The 22,386-nt window shown below is 34.8% G+C and overlaps 1 protein-coding gene across 1 annotated transcript; it reads right to left on the bottom strand.

Annotated features, from left to right (window-relative positions):
- Positions 1-10,475: 10,475 nt before the first annotated feature.
- LOC145595745 (uncharacterized) lies at positions 10,476-12,026 on the bottom strand. The gene is made up of 3 exons (XM_081652164.1): positions 11,252-12,026; positions 10,753-11,163; positions 10,476-10,674 (listed from the first exon to the last, which is right to left on the bottom strand). The coding sequence occupies exons 1-3, from the start codon at positions 11,264-11,266 to the stop codon at positions 10,483-10,485; spliced, it is 618 nt and encodes a 205-aa protein (XP_081508290.1). The 5' UTR covers positions 11,267-12,026; the 3' UTR covers positions 10,476-10,482.
- Positions 12,027-22,386: the final 10,360 nt, after the last annotated feature.

The following is a 22,386-nucleotide window of genomic DNA, read 5'->3' as shown; positions in this document are numbered from 1 at the left end:
GTGGAAAAGGTGTTCAGGAAAGGTTTCTACCCTTTTGAGACTGTGATTTAAACCAAATTCTTACCAGAAATGCATTTTTCGAGGGATTTTTCGTTTTTGACGAGAAATTTTAAGTCTTTTCTAACCTTGAAATTAATGGCATAACTTGTTGATTATGTGGTTGATTATTTGCATTATTTTCTGCATTTTTATGTCCCCTTAAAGCACAGTTACTTGGTAGTATTTGATGCTTAAAGGTTGATTTATTTTCACATAATTGCAAACTAATTGCTTTTTAGTGTGAAATTTTTTGTTTTGAGGCTTCCTAAGTGTTAAAGATTCAATCTTTATTTGTGATAGGTGATTGGAACTTTAAAAACCACTAAATTCCATGTTATTTTGTGTTACACTTTGTTATTTTAATCATTTTGAGTTGATTGGAAACATAAAGTTTCAATTTTTGTGATAGAAATTTGGTTATCTTCATGTTGGAAGATATAATTTTCAAGGACTCACAAAATTTAGATGTTGGAATTTTCATTTGAACATTAAAGTTCATATTTTTACAACTTCCCCTTAATTTGTCAAATTTTCAAGTTTAATTTAAATTGATTAAATTAAAAGTGAGAAATTGCCTCAACTTTGTTATTGCACCAAGCTAAACCAATTTAATTAAGAATGGTTTTTGGAATTATTTTGGTTATTTGCACTTTGAAATTTTATTAAGTTAGACTTGTTTAAAATTTTTTATTTTATGCTCATTAAGTTAGTTCTAAAATTAATTATATCTCGCGAAATGGGAGGCCAGGCCACGCAAAACGAGGCAAAGAACCACCCTTGGCTAGCCGGGTTGTATATCAGCCCGCATGTGGCTGCCAAGGTGGCTGCCCCGCCTTGCGTGCGGCCACACGCGCGGCAGCAGCACACGACCGCAGTAGCCACGTGCGTGCGGTGGCAGCAGCCACGTACGTGCGACAGTGGCAGCAGCCTTTGGCTGCTTGCCGCGGGCCGTGTTTGCGGATTTTTGGGTGTGTGCATATGCTTAGTGCGGTGAGGTGCCTAGCCGTAATATGCTTAAATTGCAGGAGCCGCGATTATTCGAGTTTCCTTGGTAAAACGCTTAAAGCGAAAGCCACTTGAAATCCGGTTGGCTTAATATTGCTTATTTTGCCGCTTTATTTATTTGAATTAATTTTGTTTATTTTAAATTAAAATTTTAGGAGGCCAGGCCTCGGTTTTGAGCGGCATTGGCAAAATTTTATTTTGACAAATTTGGGTGCTACTGACTTAATTAATTGGATTAGTTAAGGGAAATGCGGAATTTAGTGGGAGCTTCAATTATTAATGACGCCAATTACGTAATCGGTTAAACAACTTTGAGTAGCTTTAATTAGGCGTGTTAATCGGATTAACCACCTAGATTAGTTACTAGTGCGCGCGTTGTTTAAATGCATTTTACTTGTTTGATTTTGTAAATTGCATGGGTCATTCACAAATAGTGAATGGATGAATGGAAGGTATATTCTCTCTCACAGGTTTTATGAAATGGCAACTAGTGGGACCCGACTAGGATAGAAAATACGGACTACATACGTGTCGTTATGTATTTTCGTAAAATCTAAATACGGTCTACGCACCGTTAAGTATTTTTATTCCTTAATATTTAGATTATTCCTAGTCGTACACACTAGTATTTTCATAGTTTGGTTAAGTCTTGAAGACGGCGTATCTTTGAATACAAAGCCTTGAATTGCAAATGAAGAGCTTTTGAAGATTTGCAGAATTCAAGGGGTCATGCTAGTTGCCAATATGCATCTATAATTTCACTTTATATTTTATGCTTGTATACATGTGAATTATTCGTTAGATGTATGTTTAGGTTTTCTTTAATTTATGTTGCGATGATTAGTTAAGTTCACTTAAATTAACCAACATAGAAATCCTAGGTCCCTAATAATATTGAGTCAAACTTGCCTTTCCAAAACAACACTTACAAACCGGACGAGGGTGATGGTAGGCTACGCCAAAGCGAGGTGCCATCACTTCTCCAAGGCTCATAAGGCACACCGGGTGTGCACGTTGGTTTTGGTTTAACTCATCGGTATGAGTGAGGAGTCGTCACATACCGTGGCAAAAGAGACATCGTCAAAGATGCATTAGATGCGATGGTTGTCTAACCAAGAGTGGCTTAGAGCCATTAGCAAGGCAATGCTTAACCTAGAAGATTGAGTGTTTAAGACAAACCAAAGCATGCTTAACCACTCTTTGTTTCTTCGGATCTTGGAATCGCCTTTCGCCAAATAGGGACAATTTTTATGCGTAAATAAGACGTTTAATAAGATTGAAGTTTGCATGAATGCTTTTAAATTTGAATGGGATGGTTATCCAAGCGTTGAGTCAAGAATGCTTGATTATAAACAAACATTTCCCTAACATGATAAACTCACTAAGTTCAAGTCATGGGCTTGATTTGCATTCCAAATATCTTTAGCATTGTCACGTCGATAAGAACGTACTCAAGGCTCTATTAGATAGGCTCTTGATAGTTGCTCGAATTGGAATCGTTCTAAGACAAGCAAGTCTTACTTGTTGAAACCGACAAAGCAGAGAGATATTGTTCTTGGTATAGACAATTGACTCCGAAGGCTAAAGAGTATTTAATTACTTCAACGTTTCACAAAGAATTTGAAAGGATATGGCTATATTCATCAAATGTGAACAAACTTGACTTGAGTAGCTCAACATTCCAGTGAAGTACAGAATCGACTTGGCAAGATATCAAAACGTCTAGATTAGATCGAGCGATGTTCGCTTGAGCCAAGCGTGACCATCTCAAAGTTATGAATGGAAATTTTCATAAATAACTTCACAAAGAACATAGTGTGTCTTCACGGAGACCTCGGTGCCATTTAAAAATGAGTCGAACGATGATGATTCACAACCCTTCCTATAAAGTTATTAAAGATTTGCACAAATGACTAATGTTACGCTAAACAATATGTCGAAGCTAAGAAAGGACGCCATTTTCAGTTATGGATAGAAATAACTTCTAAAATTCTTTTCAAGTATATGTCTAAGGCTCTTAGTCTCAGTGGGAGCTAAGTGGCTCCGTGGGAGCTAGGTGGGCTATGGCTCAATAAAGACTAAGATAGCTCAAGTGGGAGCTAACTGTTTGTTTCACAATGAACTTTTACCCAAAGACAATATACATGTCTCTTTATAAGCATTCAAGTGAGACTACGGGCATTAACTCCACAACCTAATTGAGAACAAAAATGTTTGTTGCTCTAAGTAATGTCTTTCTAGAAAGTAACACGTTTCCAAAACGACAAGTGGGAGGAAAATGAGCTCGATGACCATCGAGCTTAGCAACAAACTAGAACTGAGAATCTCGGAAGACCTTAAAGGACTTCATGAGAATTCTTGATCAAGAATACTCAAAAGGACTTTACAAGTGCCTTAAAAGAGAATTCATTACTCACAAAACATTAAAAATATTGGAGTAAGATCAACATAATAAAAGGGCTTTGAAAGCGCCTTAAAACTCAGTGTTTGATGCAATTACCCCGTATAGGTATAGAATTCACCAAAGGCTTGGATTAAATTCTATAAATTTTCTATTAAGTTAGAAACAAACCTAAGACTTACAAGCATACTATTTACTATTAGATATTAAAGGAATAATGTCTTGTAAGATAGCTACGACAAATCTGAATTCCGAATAATGGTTAAAGGCCATGAAAATCCGAAATAGGCTCCATGTTTGATAATAATGTTTGAAATTTGATTAATTTGCATTAAAGATGAAAGACCCATCGATTAGGGATGGCAATTGGGCGGCCAAAATACCCACACCCGCCTAAGCGGGTAAAAACCTAAACCCACACCCGCTCCACCACCCAAGTGGATATCCACCACCTGCGTTTACCCGCCTTTACCCGCTAACGAAATATCAGTTTATTTTATATAAATTTCTCATACAAACAGTCATTATACACTAAAATTGTTGCAAATATATAGTTAATTTGAAATACAAACAATTAAAGTAGTCCGACATCATAACAAATACTAAAACTAAAACTAAAATAATAATAGTCTTATTTCCAAAAAAAAAAACTAAAACTAAAATAATAATAGTCTTACATTGGTGGGTATTTGGGCGGGTATGCGGGTAATTAGGCGGGTAGGCGGGTATTGGGCGGGTCAGGCGGGTATTACTCAAAATCCACCACCTACCCACTATCCACGGCGGGTATGACTTTTATACCCATACCCGCCAAGCTTGTACCCATACCTGCACCAACTGGGGCGGGTGCGGTGCGGGACCCGCTTTTTTATACCCACCTGCCATCCCTACCATCGATTGCAAATAAGTTTTCAAAGAGAAAACTGACAAATGTGGAAATGTATCTGCATACATAGCTATATTGGTTGAAAAGGATATAATTAATTTCAAGGAGTTGATTTTAATAAAAACCTATTCACCAATCGGAATGCTTAAGTCTTTTCGTGATTTATCTAGCAAAATTGCACATATGAAATATGGCAAAATAGATACCAAAACCGCCTTCCCAAAATAGGATTTTGGAAGTGACTATGGAATAGTCTAAGGGTTTTGAAAATATAAATAAATGCTAGATTTGAAAGCAAGCACGTGGAATCCATCATGGGATTAAAGGAAGCATTACAGGAAGGAATCTGAACGTGTTTTCTCGAAAAGTTAATAAGAGGATTGACTTATGGAGAAACATAGAAATTCTGATGAACAAAAAGTTTAGTGGGAGCAAAAGTAATGGTCCAACAAGAAGTTTACGAACTCTATTGTGAAACAACTATCAAATGCTAAATGCTTAGATTTGAAAGTATTTTCGACAATGGACCGACCTAAAGAAGATACTTAATACATGTTGGGAATTAAGTTCTATGGTATAGACTTAATTAAATGTTTAAATGAGTAAAAGAAATTACCATGTTAAACATGAAGGACATTGAAAGGCTTTTGACCCATATGTATGAAGCTAAGTAAATGTTTGAACTAAGTATAAGCTAGGCTAAGTACTAAGTCAAACAAGAAAGACTCTAGTAAGAGACTTTCAACCATATCATATAGCGAACAATTTGACAAGACTCAGTGTAACTGTATGAGCTAAATGTCACGTGGATGGAATAAAATTGAGAATCATTCTAGAATTAAATCCATCATGTAAAACTATGATATGGAATCATCAGACGACTTACTTGCTTAGAGCATGTGAAGTACGTATATAATACCAATCGACATTAATCTAAGAATTAGATCATTAGATTATAGTCAAGAACATCCATAGAACTAGGATAACACTACCTACAAAACTAGAATAAGTAACACACAATACACAACTGTCATATTACATAGGCGATCTCTAGAATTATATAGGGCGCCTATGTAAGATAAGCTCTTTATACGGTGAACCTATAGAGCGCCTGTCAAAGTTAACCGCTCTGTTTGATACATACAAAATTTAGGCTATATAATATAGAGCGCCTCTCTTAGTTAACCGTTATATAATATTAAAAAAAAAAAATTAAAAAACAATAAAAGAAAAACAAAAAGATCAATATCATATACGAGTAGTGCGCACTAACCCATTAACCCTAACTCCTTTCCTATCAAGAGCAGCCGTCCCACCCTTTGTTCTTTTACTTCATTCCCCAACTCTCTCCTCTAACCCTAACTCATTCTCTCTTTTAACTTCATTCCTCATAAAGTCATACCACCATGTTCTGCAGCCATCTCCACCTCCAATGGCTCCAACCCGGCAACCCGCAATAGATTAAAGCGAACCCAGATTCCCCCGTACGTTCACCACCATGGAGTCTTAATAGCGCACGCGTTGTCTCGGTTTGTTCGCGGTGGGTTGATCTCAATCTTTCCACGAATTGTTGCCGTCGATCGAGCCAAAGAAGCCTAAATTTTTGTTCGAATTTCAAATGGTGCTATAAAACGGATTGAGAAATCTAAAGATGCAAAAAGGTATATGAAGATTAATCTCATTTTTGTTTGAATTTCCATGCTTTAATTCGATATTTGGTTTCAATATTTCAATGTTCAAATTCGTTTTTTTTGGTTGTTTTAAAGTGATTAATATGATTTTTTTTTTTGCCTTTTTTTTTGTTTACATTTTAAAATGGGGGGTACTAAATGCAGGATTAGCTTTTCCTAAATGCAGAATAAATTAATTTTTTTAAAAAGTTTTTATTCCAATTTTGCCCTTATTATAATTTGATCTTTTACACTCCCACCTATATAATCATCCGTACTGTTTAATTTACAAACATATTTCAACATCCTTTCATCCTATCTAATATTCAATAATATACAATCTCATGGACAATAACGAAGTGCACTACGATGATTTTTTTGAGGTATGAATATTATGTGCTGTAACTTTTTTTTTCCGCAAAAAATTTAATTTATCGATGAACAATAAAACAAGTTAAAATTTTCATCTTGCACTGAACAACAACGATAAGAGTTTAGGGATCAACAATGACCCCGGAAATCATATCCGGGGGTCGACAATTACCCCCGGAAATCATAGCCGGGGGTCGACAACAACCCCCGGAAATCATAGCCGGGGGTCGACAACAACCCCCGGAAATCATAGCCGAGGGTCGACCATAAGCTTCGGATATATTTCGAGGGATTGAGTATAACCCCCGGATATAATGTCCGGGGATCGACATAACCCCCTGAAAAAAATTCCGGGGGTCAACAATGTCCCCCGGATATATGATTTTTGGGGGTTAACTATTCTCCCCGAGTTTGATTTTCGGGGGTTATTATCGACCCCTGGATATGATTTTCGGGTTCTAATTTTTAGGGCTTAATTATTAATATTATTATTATTATTATTAATTTTACTATTATTATTGTTATTATCATTAACATTTGCACTTGTTTAAAAATTGTTTTTACTCTTAATCATTATTTTAATAGATGAGAATAATATTCTTCTAAGTGATGTTTAATTGAGATGATTTTTGTCAAAACTATGGACAGGGTTATCATTTTAAACCTGATGAGAACATTGAGAATTATCCTGATGTTGGCTATCTATTTTTGACGGACACATTATTTAATAATCGCCAAGAACTTTTAGAATGGGTGAAAGAAGTCGGCAAAAATAATGATATGTATTTTGCTATCAAAACTTCTCGTAGAGGGAATGGATTGGGAATTGGACGAGTTTATATTGGATGTGAAAGAAGTGGACCCTATAGGTATAATGTTCCTTCACCCGACAAAAAATTCAAACCTAGATACAACACTAGTACAAAAAGGAATTGTTGTCCCTTTGAACTTCTTGGAGCTGAGCAAGTTGGGGGTAAATGGAAATTATTAGTTGATGTGAATAAAAGTAAACATAACCACACGTTAGGTAAATATAAGCAATGGCATACATCGGCTGCAAAATTGAGTACAGAAGAATTTGAGAAGGTTGCTCATTTTAAACGAAGCAACATGAAGCCAAAACAAATGTTAAAACAAATACAATTAGAAAACCCCAAAAATGTAAGTGGAAGGAGACACATCGATAACGCATTACAAAAAATCAAAAGAAAACAAATGGGTGATTTATCTCCTATGCAATATTTTTTTAAGTTATTGAAGGACTATGGGTATCATCAATGGCATAGAAAAGAGGATGGGACTAACGCTGTTGGGGAAGTCTTATTTGCACATCCCAAAGCAGTTGATCTGCTTCGATTGTTCCCTCATGTTATTATAATAGATGTAACGTATCGAACAAACATGTATGATGTGCCCTTGTTAGAGGTGATTGGAGTATCTTCAACGGGACAAAACTTTCATGTTGAATTTGGTTTCATGAGAAATGAAAAAACTACAAGTTTCTTATGGGCGATGCAAAGGGTGAAAGAATTATTTGGCTCTGAGAATAACCCCGGAGTAGTTGTCACAGATAGAGAGTGGGCACTTATGAATGCTGTCGAACATGTATTTCCATCTTCTGCACATTTACTCTACAAGAGGCATATCGCTAAAGACGTGGAGAGATATGTAACAGATGTAACGGGTAATAAAATATATGCAAAAGCTTTTTCAATTAGGTGGAGAAAAATAGTCGATTCTTTAACAGAAGAAGAATACAATGTGGCTGTTGCTGAAATGGTATGTGCATGGAGTCCTAATTTATCGACAGTAGTTGATTATGTTCACAAAATATGGCTAGATCCTTATAAAAAGAGATTCGTATCCGCTTGGACCAAAACAATTCTTCATTTTGGGGCTCGTACGACAAATAGGTAAATTTTATGATACAATTAGTTTATGATTATTATAATACTGCAGATTTATATTTTACGATATAATTGTCATAATATATTTTTGTAGGGTGGAGAGCGCACACTCTTAAATGAAGAATTGGTTAGGAACGGCTACCGGAGCTTTTCATGTGATATTTCCAAGAATTCATGATTTAGTGGAGATGCAACTTAATGAAATCAAAGCTGAAATGGAAAAATCTCGTACAAAAAGTCTGCACATCACTAGATATCAGTTATTTAGTCGTCTCAAGTGTAAGGTATCTCATCATGCTATCTCGTTATTAAAAAACGAATACAATGATAGATGCAAGAAAATAGGTACAAATGCCGAGGCTTGTGGATGTGAAATGAGGAACAGTTATGGTTTACCGTGTGCCCATGAAATGTGTGAATTAATGAATACATATACTCCAATTGATTTGTTAGATGTCCATATATTCTGGAAGACTTTGGACATGGAGGGACGGAATTTTCAGGAGAAAGAGGGTTTACGACAAACATCTTCATAACGAATAGACGAATTAGTAGCAATGATGAAACAATACCCTCCTGATCAACAATACTTTTTTGCAAATGCAATGTATAATATACTGTTTCCTGAATCTACCAATTTGAAGCAGCCAATACATCGTCCCCACAAAGGTCGTCCAAAGCATAATCCAACAAAGAGGGATAAATCTGGTTGGGAGCATTCCGAGAAGAATGCTACTAAAGGTGAACATAACAACTTTATTGTCACGGTGTCAAACATATTTTTCTTTAATTCTAATGTATGTACTTATATGCAGGATCGAAGAAAAAACAGAATTCGGATAAAGATTCTAAACAAGATGCTGACAAAAAATCAAAAGGTATTTTTTTTATTGTATAAATTTGATTAATTATGTAGTGCATTATTAGTTATCTTATATATATATATATATATAATTATAATTTATAATATATACAGAGCCGAAGAAGAAAAAGAGTGCAAAAGAAAGTCATACTGAACATGTATCAACTTCCCAAAATAAATCAAAAGGTACATTTTTAACGGGCTATATTTGATTAACTATGTAGTGCATTATTTAGTTATCTCAAAAATAATTATAATTTATAACATATATAGATCCAATTAAGGAAAAGAGAGCAAAAGAAAGTTGTACCGGACATGTACCAACCTCCCAAAAGAAATCAAAAGGTATTGACTGTTATTTTACTTTTATTAATAATAGTTCGTGTTGTTAACAAATCAAAAAATTCTGATTTAATATGTTATATGAAGGGCAAAAGAAAACAACAAAGTCAACTAGATATTCATTTCCATGGCCTTGTCAATTACCCGAATTCATATTGCCTTATGTTGAAGGACATATAAATGTGCGTGGTGATGGACACTGTGGTTTTCGAGCAATTGCCACTTTTGAGTATGGTGACGAAAATAATGGCTTGATGTGCGGCGTGATTTACAAGATGAGTTAACCAAGCATGTGGAGTTATATAGAGATAGGGAAGCATTAGGAAGTATTCAAGAGTATAATAGAATGCTTGATGTGGTAAATTGTGACAAGTGTCCAGCTCCGTTTCAGAATTGGTATGATACACTAGGTTTGAGCATGGTAGTCGCTACTAGATATCAAAGAATTGTGACTAGTTGGTCAAAAGATCAATCTGTTACATTCTTACCATTGGAGACTCGATTGGTTGATCAACCGCCATCTATATACATCAATTTAGCTTACGTATGGAGTAATCATTATATTTCTCTCCACATCCCACCAAATATTCCTGTACCACCTATTTTTTCCTCTAACATCCATAATGGCAACTCTGATGTGCAACGATGGGCTTCAACTATATTCAAGGATCAACTTGATTTATATCGTCAATTAAATGGTGATAAATAGACAATTTTCTGGTTTTTGTTTTACAAATTTATGGAGGAAATTTGGTCATTGTTATTGAATTTATAAAGGATCTTACTTTTGTTCTTGTTATAATTTTTTTATTTTATCCCACTTCTTTTTATTTGCTTCATATTTAGACTAAGTGTTTATAAATCAATCAAAATGATTATAACAATTGTAAATTTTGGATGTTAAACTTTGCATCTAATTTAAAATATATATGTGAAACAATATGATTATAGCAAGTGTTACTTTGCATCTAGAAAAAAAACTGCCTATAAAACAAATGTTATCCCCTACGAATACCCCTCCTTGAGTTACCACCTCCACCTCTTCTTTGACGATCATCTTGTAGTCTTGGCATCCAATCTTCTAAATGACGGGTTAAATCATCAAGGCATTGCCAAAATGTCACATCATCAGTTCGGTGTCGAATGTCTGGGTGAAGTGGATAAGCTCTTGCACCTAAGTATTGCAGACGCTGCAATTTTAAATAAATGTTATCGTACGACAATATAGTCATAATAAAAATAATAAAATTAAATAAAATAAAACTTACTGCAACTTCAGACATATCACATGGTTCTATTGGCATTGATGTTAATGCGACATCTCTATGAATTCGAATATGAGTGCGAGCTTGGTAATAGTCGAGATATCCTTCTACCATTTCAGTAGAAAAATTTGCTCTGTAAGAACCTGCTTCACCTACTCTAAAACAATGATTCATCCAAGAATCCCAAGCACGAAGGTTCTCATCATGTTTGCATTTATATTTGTTGTTCTCTGGTCCTCTATAACTAGTTTTGGGATGCAATAAACGTAGGGGTATAATTTGCACATATCCAAATTGTCTCAATACGCGATCAGGCATATATGGCTCTGTAATATCCCTATAATGAATTACACCAGAATACAATGTGATCGGAAACGTCTGATGAGGATTTCTATCAAATGGAGTCCACACTACCTAAATTTTAAAAATAACAATATGAGAAAAAAATGGTGAAGGATATAGTAAATATTTTCAATAGTACAAATATATATAATTTGCTAACCTCATCAACTTTCATATCATCTAGTATGTGTCTATAAGACACCAAAGAATCAATACCAACATTATGAACATGTGGAGGGATCCATTGTTGTGCATGCGGTAATCTTAAATCCCATTCCTTGTTCTTTTGGGGTCGAAATGTCGGAAAATAAGCATATATCCAAGCCTAAAAAAAAAAGTAATAGTATTTTATTAACATTACCAATTTTGATATTAAAATGTAAGGAAATTTTTTATTTAATAATACCTGAAGGAGCGTTAAACATCCAGCAATTTGAGCATTGTCAAATCTGGAAGCTACCCCTAATTGACGATACATATATGTCAAACAAGCAGCACCCCAAGCATAATCTTTAACCTTTTCCAAATCAACCAAGTATGGTAGAAGATGAGGACTAACACTAGTAGATGACCTGTCTACAAAAATAGTACACCCTAACAACCACAACAAGTATCCAATAGCTTCTGATGACGAATGCAATTTATTTGATGAGCAACAACCTTGTATAAAGTTTAACCGCACACTCCCCCTACGATATTCATTATCCACCTCAGATGTTGATATATTAAGAGTGGTTTTTAGATGCTCTTTTAATTGGGAAACTACGGATTTGCCAAAAACTGCTTGTCCGGTGATAGGAATACTTAAAATGTATGCAACATCATGTAGCGTTATTGTTAGCTCTCCGAAAGGTAGGTGAAATGAATTTGTTTCTGGATGCCACCTCTCCACAAAAGCAGATATTAACGGCATATTCAAATTAGAATGCATACAATCGGCCAGATGAAAAAGCCGACTAGGTATAATTAATGCCTTCACCTCCTTATTACGAAGTTTCCACTTTTGTAAACGATCACTTTGTTTGTGACCCTTCAATACATTTCGTTCCTATTCAAGTCACAAATAAAGTGTAAGAATTCAATATAAAATATGTATTTATCTCTTACCAATTAAAATGTTGAAATGTAGAGTGTGAAACAGATTAAATAAACACTACAAATTAAAAAAATAAACTAACTACTTAGACTTACCCGACCATGCCAAATATAATGTGCAACGTGACCACGAAAACTCTTTAGCGATTTGGGATTTGTTGGGCCACCATCAATTGAATCTTGCAACTCACTATAGTCTTCAAGACAAACCTGTTTATCTCCCCCAAATCGCCCATGCACCTCAAAGTTACCTCGATAACTACTCATTCTTGAACCAAATTGTTGTTTTGACAATGGCTCTTCCTCCTCCTCATGCTCCTCCTCCCCATCCTCACGCTCCTCCTCCTCCTCCTCATCCTCTTCCTCCTCCTCCTCCTCCTCCTCCTCCTCCTCCCCATCCTCCTCCTCATCATCATTGGTTTGACTAGTATGAGCGGATTGTTGAATTGCTATTTCAAAAGAATCCAAATATTCTTGCTCTCCTTTATCTTGTGCAATGTATTCAGGTCTAAATTTAGGATTTTGTGTACCGATTGAGAGAAGTTTGTTGGTCTTAACACGCTTAGCCCTATTGGATACTGTAGGACGTAATCGTGAAATAGGAATATCCTCATTGATATTAGAACTCTCTTTTAACCTCTTACTTTTTGAACCTCTTCCTTTACAACTCTGTGACATCTACAAAAAAAAAAACAAAAAAAAAACAAATATAATAATTAAATAATTATAATGATAAAAAAAAAGTTATAATAATTTTTAGTAATTATGCAAAAACAATACAAGTAATACATTATTTTTCATCTAACTTGATTCTCATTTAACTACTGTGAGTATTAACCAATACAAACAAACACTTATAAAAAAATGATCAATCGATTAAAAACTATGATGATTTGCATGCAAATTAAACTAGTAAAAACTAATTTATATAGTAGTAAGATAGTTAAACCACCACCACCAAGCTAAGAGGTATTTGGACCACTCTAAATTATAGCAAAGCTTGCTAGGTTGGTAAGAAGATAAAAGATCACATTAAACATAAGAGTAGGTAATTAGTAAGCAATTTGGCACGAAATGGTTGTCATTGACCAAAGCTAGCTAAATATGATTAGTCTAATTAAGCACACTAGTATAGCTAAGTAAGAAGGACAAAATCTAATAATAAGAGCTGGGAGAAAATGGGAAAAGATCGACGAAAGAAAAGACAAGGATACATTGTAAAATAATCTACTAATAACCATCCCAATGAGTAAAATGTCCACAAGTTGATCAACGTTCTTAACTGTGATCAATACACTCTTCTATACCCAGATTCTAATTATATACGAAGTAAAAGGGAACAAGGGCATAACAATAGTTACAAGGGTTATATTGGTCCAATAAGCTTTCTTATCAATTTTGACAGCCAAGTGGATAATAAAGTTAACTTTGTTGGATGAAAACATCTCATGGTGCTCAAATCTTGGGATACAGAACATCCTTCAATAACAAGCTGGCAGACACTCTGAACATTTTTTTCACTAAGTCCAGAGCAGGAGCAATAATATGGATTCATGAGTAGCTTTGTGAGGGTAGGCACTAAAGGAGTGTCAAGTTTGTAAGCTCGGGTTCTAGCTAGATGCGCTCAAATCTGCTGACTCCATTACTCAAATGCTATTGTATGGTACTATGGTATAGAGTTGGAAAATCAACTTCTCCATGGGGAATGACAGGAGTGAAAGCTCAATCCAATAGTTCAATTTCATGGAATCGCAATTTAGAAGTAAATAGGTCAATGCCAATCAGAAAGACAAGGCTTAGCCTAGTCTAGTCCTAAGGCTATGAAATAGATTCACTGATACACTCTTCATAGTAGCTGCCCAGCACGATGCCTGTTCTATGATCTTCTAAATACCTACTACTACTTCACCACTAGAATTTACCTGATTTTTTTTCACTCTTTCTCCAGCAGCAACACACATATAACAAAATAATGATAAAGGAATTAGACCTCAGCAATCACACACCGAACATGATTTTTGTAACAAATGATCAACTAAAATACCCATATCATATGTGCTAAGAAGCCACATTTGTCGCGTACCTGGATACTGGATACCCCACAGACTAATCCCTCAAACTTACAAATATTAGCCATATCCCCCTGTGGTTCCAAATCTATATAAACAAAGAGACACAGGGACACACACACAAACAGCATAGCATGATATAAACAAAAGATGCTCATATCATCACAGAAACAACATTAATCATAAAAAAAAGGGAAAAATAAAACGAAGAATACAAATAGAAAACCAGTCAATTAGTTAAGTTTATGGATGCACAATTGTTATCTTAATATGATTGATGGGTTGTTGTTGATGCGTTGCTCTGATCTAAAACATTCAAATCCAGGGAAATTGAGTTTGTGAAAATCGAAATCAAATGGAGCAACTATTTATAGAACAATTAAACCATTTCATGAGAAAAATTACAACAATTGTTCCTATGGGCAAAAGTTTGAGGCACAACAATTGTTCCCCTTCTGTTAGTACTAGTAAAGCATGCTGCAGTCAGAACAAACCTCACCCCAGTCAAATTCAACATTTACAATTCTACGAGTAATCATTATTTAATTATCAACACAAAGGGTCCAAGCTACAATGCATGTCCATGGTATGATAATCTGGGCAAAATTCTTATAATTTACAATCCCAAATTCCCCAATTCTTTCAATAAATTTCAATGTATTAAACTAATTTCAATTGGGTTCTTCCAATATTAATAAAATCATTAATACCCAAATGAATATAAAAAATCAAGCCACTTCATATGAAAAATTACAAATCAGAAGAAATAGTCACAAGATCTTCAATTTGAGAACAATTGTACGATCAAAAAAAAATTCAAAAATCAACAAATTTATCAATGAATTAAACAAAAAAACATACCTTAGAGCAGAAGATTTATAAATGGTGAACAAGTTCTTTGTTTATGAGATTGAAATATTTTGAGGGATTAGGGAATCAAGAGGTAGAAATTGAGAACAAAATGAATTGAAGTGAGAAACTGGAAAAAAGGGTTGTTGAGCGTGAAATAAACAAAGTGATTTTTCCATTCTTTTAATTTTGTAAAAGGGTATTTTAGTCTTTTATCCTATTATTATCATTAATTTAATTCTGCATTTAGCTTATTTTGTACTGTATTTAGTACTTGCGTTTAAAATTTCGTTTTACTTCTCAATTATATTAGATTTGTGGGTGTTTGATGCGGTTGCTCTGTGGGTGTTAAGTAATCATGTTATACTTTCTGATTTTCATCTTTTATAAATCAATTTTTATGTTTTAATTTGCGATTTTATCAATTTTCGATGGATCTAAGTTATAGATTTTTTTTCTAATTCAAATTTCTGATATTCATTTTAACAATTCGTTTTAATCCTCAATTATTAATTTTTGAATCTCAAATTTCTGATTTTATCATTTTTCGATGGATCTAAGTTATAGATTTTTTTCTAATTCAAATTTCTGATATTCATTTTAACAATTTGTTTTAATTCTCAATTATTAATTTTTGAATCTCAAATTTTCTAATTTTCACCTTTAGATTTGGTTTGATATATATATTTTTTAATTATACTGGAGTAGTAACAATAACAATACTTATGTATCGTTTTTGAAGTGTTGATTTGTGGGCGGTTGAATCGGGAGCGTGGGTGAGCAGGGGTGTAGGTTGCGGCTGTTGTGATTGCAGTGGTGGTGGGGTGCTTGGAAGGTGTTGCTGTCGTTTACTAATCGCAATGGTGGTTGTCTAAACTTGTACTAATGTAATTTTGTTTTTCTCAATTAGTCATTGTAATTGAAATACTTGTTATCTTGTATATGATTTTTGTAATTAATAAATTGTTATTATTGATTCATATGGTATTTTATTAATTTTGTACGAATTATTATTATTATTATTATAATTATTATTATTATATTTTTTTAAAAAAAAATAAGGAAAAGAGATCGCCTATCTAAGATAGGCGTTCTCTTTTTACATAATTATATAGAGCGCCTATCTTCAGATGACGGCTCTCTTTTCCTTGTTTTTTATTTATTTTATACATGGAATAGAGAGCTGTTATCTTAGATAGGCGCTCTGTATTCTATTAGATATAGATCGCCTCAAACAGGCGTTCTGTAGACTTTATAGGGCACCCCCTTAGAGGAGCGCCCTAGAGGCGCTCTATAAACCCTATTTTAGGCAATGTGTATTGCACATTTTGTAGTAGTGTAAGTAGTTGGATGAGTTCTTAACGCATGGAACAAATATAATTTGATTTTTGATGTTGCAAGCACAAACCTGAACAAGGATTAGATCCTTATCAAGGAAGCCATTTATAAGCACAAGGCAAGAAGTGTCGTGACTTGAGAATGGTAACATGGATATGCATCCATGTATAATGTAAGGAAATTTAAGATAAATTTCCATAATCGCAAGTGATTAGTGACGTGGGAAAATTAGGTCGTTGGGCTAATCCTCCTAAGCCAAACAAAATTTATAAACAGTCAACAAACCTAAATACAAGTATAGAGGTAAGTCAAGGGTCGAACCCAAAGGAACGATAATGTCTAAGTGCTTCCAATTATGTGCCTTAGCTAGGTCGAAGACTAAGGGTAAAAAGAAGACACTAACAACTACTATTCTACTAAGACAAAGAAACCAAACAAGTAAAATGCTAGGGATTAGGATTCACTTATAATAGCAATGAACAATGCAAATTGGTTTAGGAAGTTGACTAAGTCAAGCAATGTGAGGGAAGATCAATTATACAACCAAAAGAGCATATCAAGTTATTCTCGTACAGGTCTAACTAGCGTCAACAACGATAAACTCTAACTAGGAAACATCACAAGACACCTCAATCGTGTAAATGTAAGCCACAAATCAATGGTCCGTATTAATGTGAACTTACAATGCAATTTAGTGTGAATAACTAGGGTGATCAAGCCTAAATCAAACACACACATGAAAATAATCAATTAACCAATTTAATCACATCTCATCAAAATCCCCAATCTACATCAATCCATTACATAATACAAGCTTCACCAAATCCCTAACCAAACTACTACTCTAGCAACATCATCAATTCGACAAACAACTAAGTAATCAAAAATCAACAATTAAAGAATCAACAATCAAAGAAGAACAATTACTCCAATCAAACATCAATCATCAAATCATCAAGATCTAATCAAAATCAAACAATCCAAACATGAATACTAAACAAAACAATAAATGAGATAGAGTTTAGAAATGCTCATTGATAATAGAGTAGATCTCCAATACAATTGTCACCATTGGATCTTCAATCTCTCAATCACCATTGAAATTCTTCACTTTCTCTCTCTAAAATATACTCCTAAAATTAACCCCTAGATCTAGAGAGAAAAGCTCTCAACTAAGCTAAGAATATGATCTAATGCTAATATGAAACTTCTTACAAAAATTGGGTTCAAATAGGTATAAGAAGAGAGAGAAAATCGTCAAAATCCGATCGGAAAAGACCCACGCCGGTGCGGCCGCACTACAAAAGGATGTGCGCCCGCACCACCATGATGTGCCCCCGCACCATCCGCGCGTGCGCCTGCACCATCCGCGCGTGCAGCCGCACTCAGCTGGGTTTCTTCGAATCTTCAACTCTTTAAGCACAAGGGGTGCACACATGATTTATGATGGTGATGGGCACTAGGAGTGGCAGTAGCTAAGGCTTAATATTGGAGGGCACACACTCCCTTTGAAGAGAGCACCGCAAGCGAGCACAAGAGAAAGCCAAGACTTGGAACTTCCACTTCTTTGTATCTTGAGCTTCCCAAATACCATGAACTTGATCCAAAAGCTTCTTCCACCATAGTGGATCACCAAAGTCAAGACCCAAACCTCGTCCAATACCTACAACGACGAAAATAGAGCAAATAAAAGAGAAAAGGCTAGAAAACCAACGAAATCCACAAAAGCTACAAAGTAGGAGAGGAAAGGTAAAACTAAGGAGCAAAGCATAAAACTAAGCATTTATTAAGCATTAAAGCTATGAAAAGAGGATAGAAAGGACCTAAATGCTTATCAAATGTGTGCCATTTATGACACACATCAAATACCCCCAAGCTTACCTTTTGCTCGTCCTCGAGCAAAACAAAACCAAGGGAGTGAAAATAACGAGCTTATTAAAACAAAATAGAGAAAAGAGGAGACAAGAATATACACTAACTCACTTTCGTAGGAATCACGGTCAATTTTAGCAACTAATGACAAGCCATTTAAACCCTTAGATCGCCCTAGAGGACGAGTGATGCTCTCGTAAGGGTATCCTAAGAGTTTACCCATAACTCTCATAATAATACAAACAAGGCAAAGCATGAAAAAAGAAAACAAAATACAAGAAAAGCAAACAAATGTTCATGAAAGGACTTTCGCAAATGTAGAAGCACAAGTGGATGCAAATCTTTCTAAACAAGTAAGGGAGTGCACGTTCCAAGATACCCAAGGTTGATTGAAACATAAATATGCTAAGCATAGCAACTAGCTTTCACAATCCACTTTCATCCCAAACGATCTTACCGCGTTCTTCCTAATAGCTTCAAATCGACCTCTAATGAGCATCCCAATGATTCCACGAAGGAACCGGAAAAAGAGAATTTTTAGGCTACTCGACATCTTGACTTTTGCATCCCCTCTCCCTATTCCTAAAAGTCACATTCCTCTCCACCAATGAATGACTCAACCATTTAGGTCAAAAGGTCTTTCCCCAAGGTTGTAACGTCAAGGCAAAAGGGTGAAGGTAGGCTAAAATTAAAAATTTGGTGGTTTTCCTAATAGTGAAGCAAAGAACGGGCCCTTTCTTAGAATCACAATCAAGTAGTCACCAAACAAAACAAACTAACACCCCCAAGCTTATTCAAAGCTATACTGACAAACATATACACAAAAAGCGTGAAAACGCTTCCCCCCAAGCTTAAAATGGAGCATTGCCCTCAATTCTCAAAAAGGGAGAAAACTCACATCAAAATATTTTTTAATTTTTCATTTTTTTACTTTTTTTTTTAATTTTTCAATAATGCTTTGTCCTCGCCTCTTTTAACTTTGGACGGCTTTTTCGATTTTGCACATATTTGTCCATGCCTTTTTCACTTTGGATGGCTTTTACTCAAACACACTTGCCATTATTCACAAAGAAACAATAACACAATCTTGCTTTCATTAGAACCAAACATTTCAACTTCTCCACCACTAACTCCATCAAGTATGATCAATTGCTTCACAAAAACCAAGAAAAGAAAGAAAATGAAACAAAAGGCCAAAGGTCTAAAGATGTGGTTGGAAAAGAAAGTATAAGGCTCAAATGGTTGCAAGAAGGCAAATGTAAACCCAAAAATAAAGAAGAAACAATCTTATCCTAAAACTGAAAAATACCACCCCGAAAATTTGCCTTTGTCCTCCCGAAATGGTTCGGTCTCGGATTCAAGATCTATGAGTCAAGTTTCAAGATTAGGTTTGCAAGAAGTCAAGGATCCTTGCCGCTCATGTAAATATAGGTAGAAGGCTTGAAAAACAAAGAACTCACACGGATGTAGCAAAAACTCACTATTGGCGTCAAATCGACTATAGGAAGCAACTACCAAACTTGCCACAAACAAGTAGAATCCGGTTTCATGCTCCCACTAGTTCTAACCAACTACCTTAGCATGCTTTATCCTAGAATCAACCAAGCGTACTCTCAAACTGTGCACACCACTACCATTTAGGAAGAAAAGAATACAACTATACAAGTCCAAATGTTATTATGTCCAAAGCAAGAACAAAACAAAACACATTGCAAATTTGCCTTGATAGAAACAAAAATCTTTTTGGAGTTTTTCAAAATATAAAAACATGGAAAAGCATATACAAAGCTGCATAGCACAAAAGGATCAAAATCCCACCAAACATGATAGAATACTCTCCCCCAAGCTTAAATGAGACAATACACTCAAACATAAATCATATAGTCCATGGGAGGGGAAAGTAAGGATATTAATCCAACAAACCAACATATGTCCAACAAGTCATCATCCACTAGAGAAAGTGCAAGGAAGGATATTACCGGATATTAGGTGGGTGTAAATACCCGCAAATGACCCAATTAAACCTTTCATAGCTAATTTCCCAAGAATTGAACCTTGTTTACATGTGCTAGCAAAAATAGGAGTGAATCTTCCTTGATTCTTGATCCAAATCGAAGCACCAAAGTATATCAAGTCATGTACCTAGCAAAAGGCACACAAAAATTTCCATGAGAGAAAAATATATTCTAAAAAGAAAAGGAAAATCTAATCTAAAACACGGGTTACTTACCGAGAAAGGCTTGGTTAATGTCCAAGCTTGACCGCTCTAGTAAAATAATATTGCAACGATCGCAAGAGCTTGTCAAATGCACTACTACACATTTTATATGAGAGCAAGCATGCACATGACAAAAATAAAGCATGCAACAAGCATAGTGCACACCTATGGAGTTGAGAAGAAGTATGCCAAAAAGAAGAAGGAGAGAAAGGAAAAACAAGAATATAAGAAAAAGGAAGAGAAATTAAAGAAAAAGAAGAAGGCATACTCTTCCCAACAAAATATTTTTGGTTTAGAAATATTTTATTTGTTATTTTCTTTCCTTTGTTTTGAAGTTACTAACCATTTTCTTTGTTTATAGCTTCTTTTATTTTTCTTTTTGTCACTTGGTCTCTTGAAGATGCTTTTGGTCTTGGATTGCAACGATGGTGGTTCCTTTTTGCCTCGTTTATTTTTGCTAAGCTTGGAGCACGGTGAGACCTTTCTAATTTTTCTCTTTATTTTTCTTTGGTTTCATAGAATAGGATTTGTTTAGGGGAAGTATAATGGTTCGAGGATGAATGCTTGTTAACACGTAATGTGTTAGAGATCGATGACGATGATGTCATTCGATCACTTGTTTATCGATTGGGATTTATATGTGTTTAACTTGGTTTCTAGTCCATTCCACCATTTTCTCCTATTTTTCTTTTTCTATGTTTCCTTTTCTTTTCCTTTATTTTCTTTTATTTTTCTTTTCTTTTATTTTACTCTATTTTCTTTCTTATTTGTGAGATGATTTTGAGGCATATTTTTCATTTTTATTTCTTTTTGAATCGGACTTTATACATTGGACTTTGTCTTTTGCATGATTTTCTTCTTAGGTAGTAAAGGTATGCACGGTTTGAGACTATGTTTGGTTTGACTCTTGGATAGGCGTATGCTAGGGTAGTTGGTTGAACTAGGAGGATCATGAAGCCGGATTCTAGTTGTTTGTGGCATGCTTGGTAGTTGCTCCCTATAGTCAATTTGACACCATAGTGAGTTTTTGCTACATCCATGTGAGATTCATTGTTTTTCAAGCCTTTAACCTATTTTGTATGAGCGACGTGGATCCTTGACTATGCAAACCTAATCTAAAAAGCTTGATGTAAGATTCTTAAACCCGAGACCGAACTATCTAGGGAGGACAAAGGCACATTTTTCGGGGTGGTATTTTTCATTTTTAGGATAGTTTGTTATTCTCTTTGTTTTTGGGTTTACATTTGCCTTCTTGCAACTAATTGAGCCTATTACCTTCTTTTCAAGCCACATCTTTAGTTCTTTGACCTTTTTTGTTTCATTTTCTTTTCATTTGGTTTTTGTGAAGCAAATTGATCATTTATGATGGAGTTTGTGGTGGATAAGTTGGAGATTTGGTTTGTATGAGTGCAAGCTTGTGATAATGTTTTCTTTGTGAATAATGGCAAGTGTTTGTGTAAAAGCCGTCCTACTTCATAAAAGGCATGGACTAATTAATTGCATTATAGAAAATGCCGTCCGAAATTAGCAAAAGGCAAGGACATTGCAAATTCAAGTTAAAAAAAAAACAAAAAAATTGAAAGAGTGAAAAATTCAAAAATATTTTTGATGTATTCTTTTCTCCTTCTAAGCGTTGAGGACAATGCTTCATTTTAGTTTGGGGGAGAAGCGTTTACGCTTTTTGTATATATTTCTTTGTGAGTATAGCTTCAAGTAAGCTTGGGGGTATTGTTTTTGTTTGGTAATTTCTTGATTGTGGTGTTGAGGATTGATCACCCTTTTGCTTCACTTTTTAGGAAAACCACCAAATTTTAAATTTTAGCCTACCTTCACCCTCTATGCCTTACGTTACAA

Source organism: Chenopodium album, chromosome 19 (genome assembly GCF_948465745.1).
Source record: "Chenopodium album chromosome 19, dcCheAlbu1.1, whole genome shotgun sequence".
NCBI lineage: Eukaryota > Viridiplantae > Streptophyta > Magnoliopsida > Caryophyllales > Amaranthaceae > Chenopodium > Chenopodium album.
Note: the sequence above shows the minus strand (reverse complement) of the source record. Positions and strands in the feature narration are given on the sequence as shown.

What these genes read in the sequence shown, in the direction of transcription:
- LOC145595745 (XM_081652164.1), bottom strand. An exon ending in GTGATATGTCTGAAGTTGCA is followed by an intron (nt 10,675 to 10,752) that starts GTAAGTTTTATT and finishes TTAAAATTGCAG; the next exon opens with CGTCTGCAATACTTAGGTGC.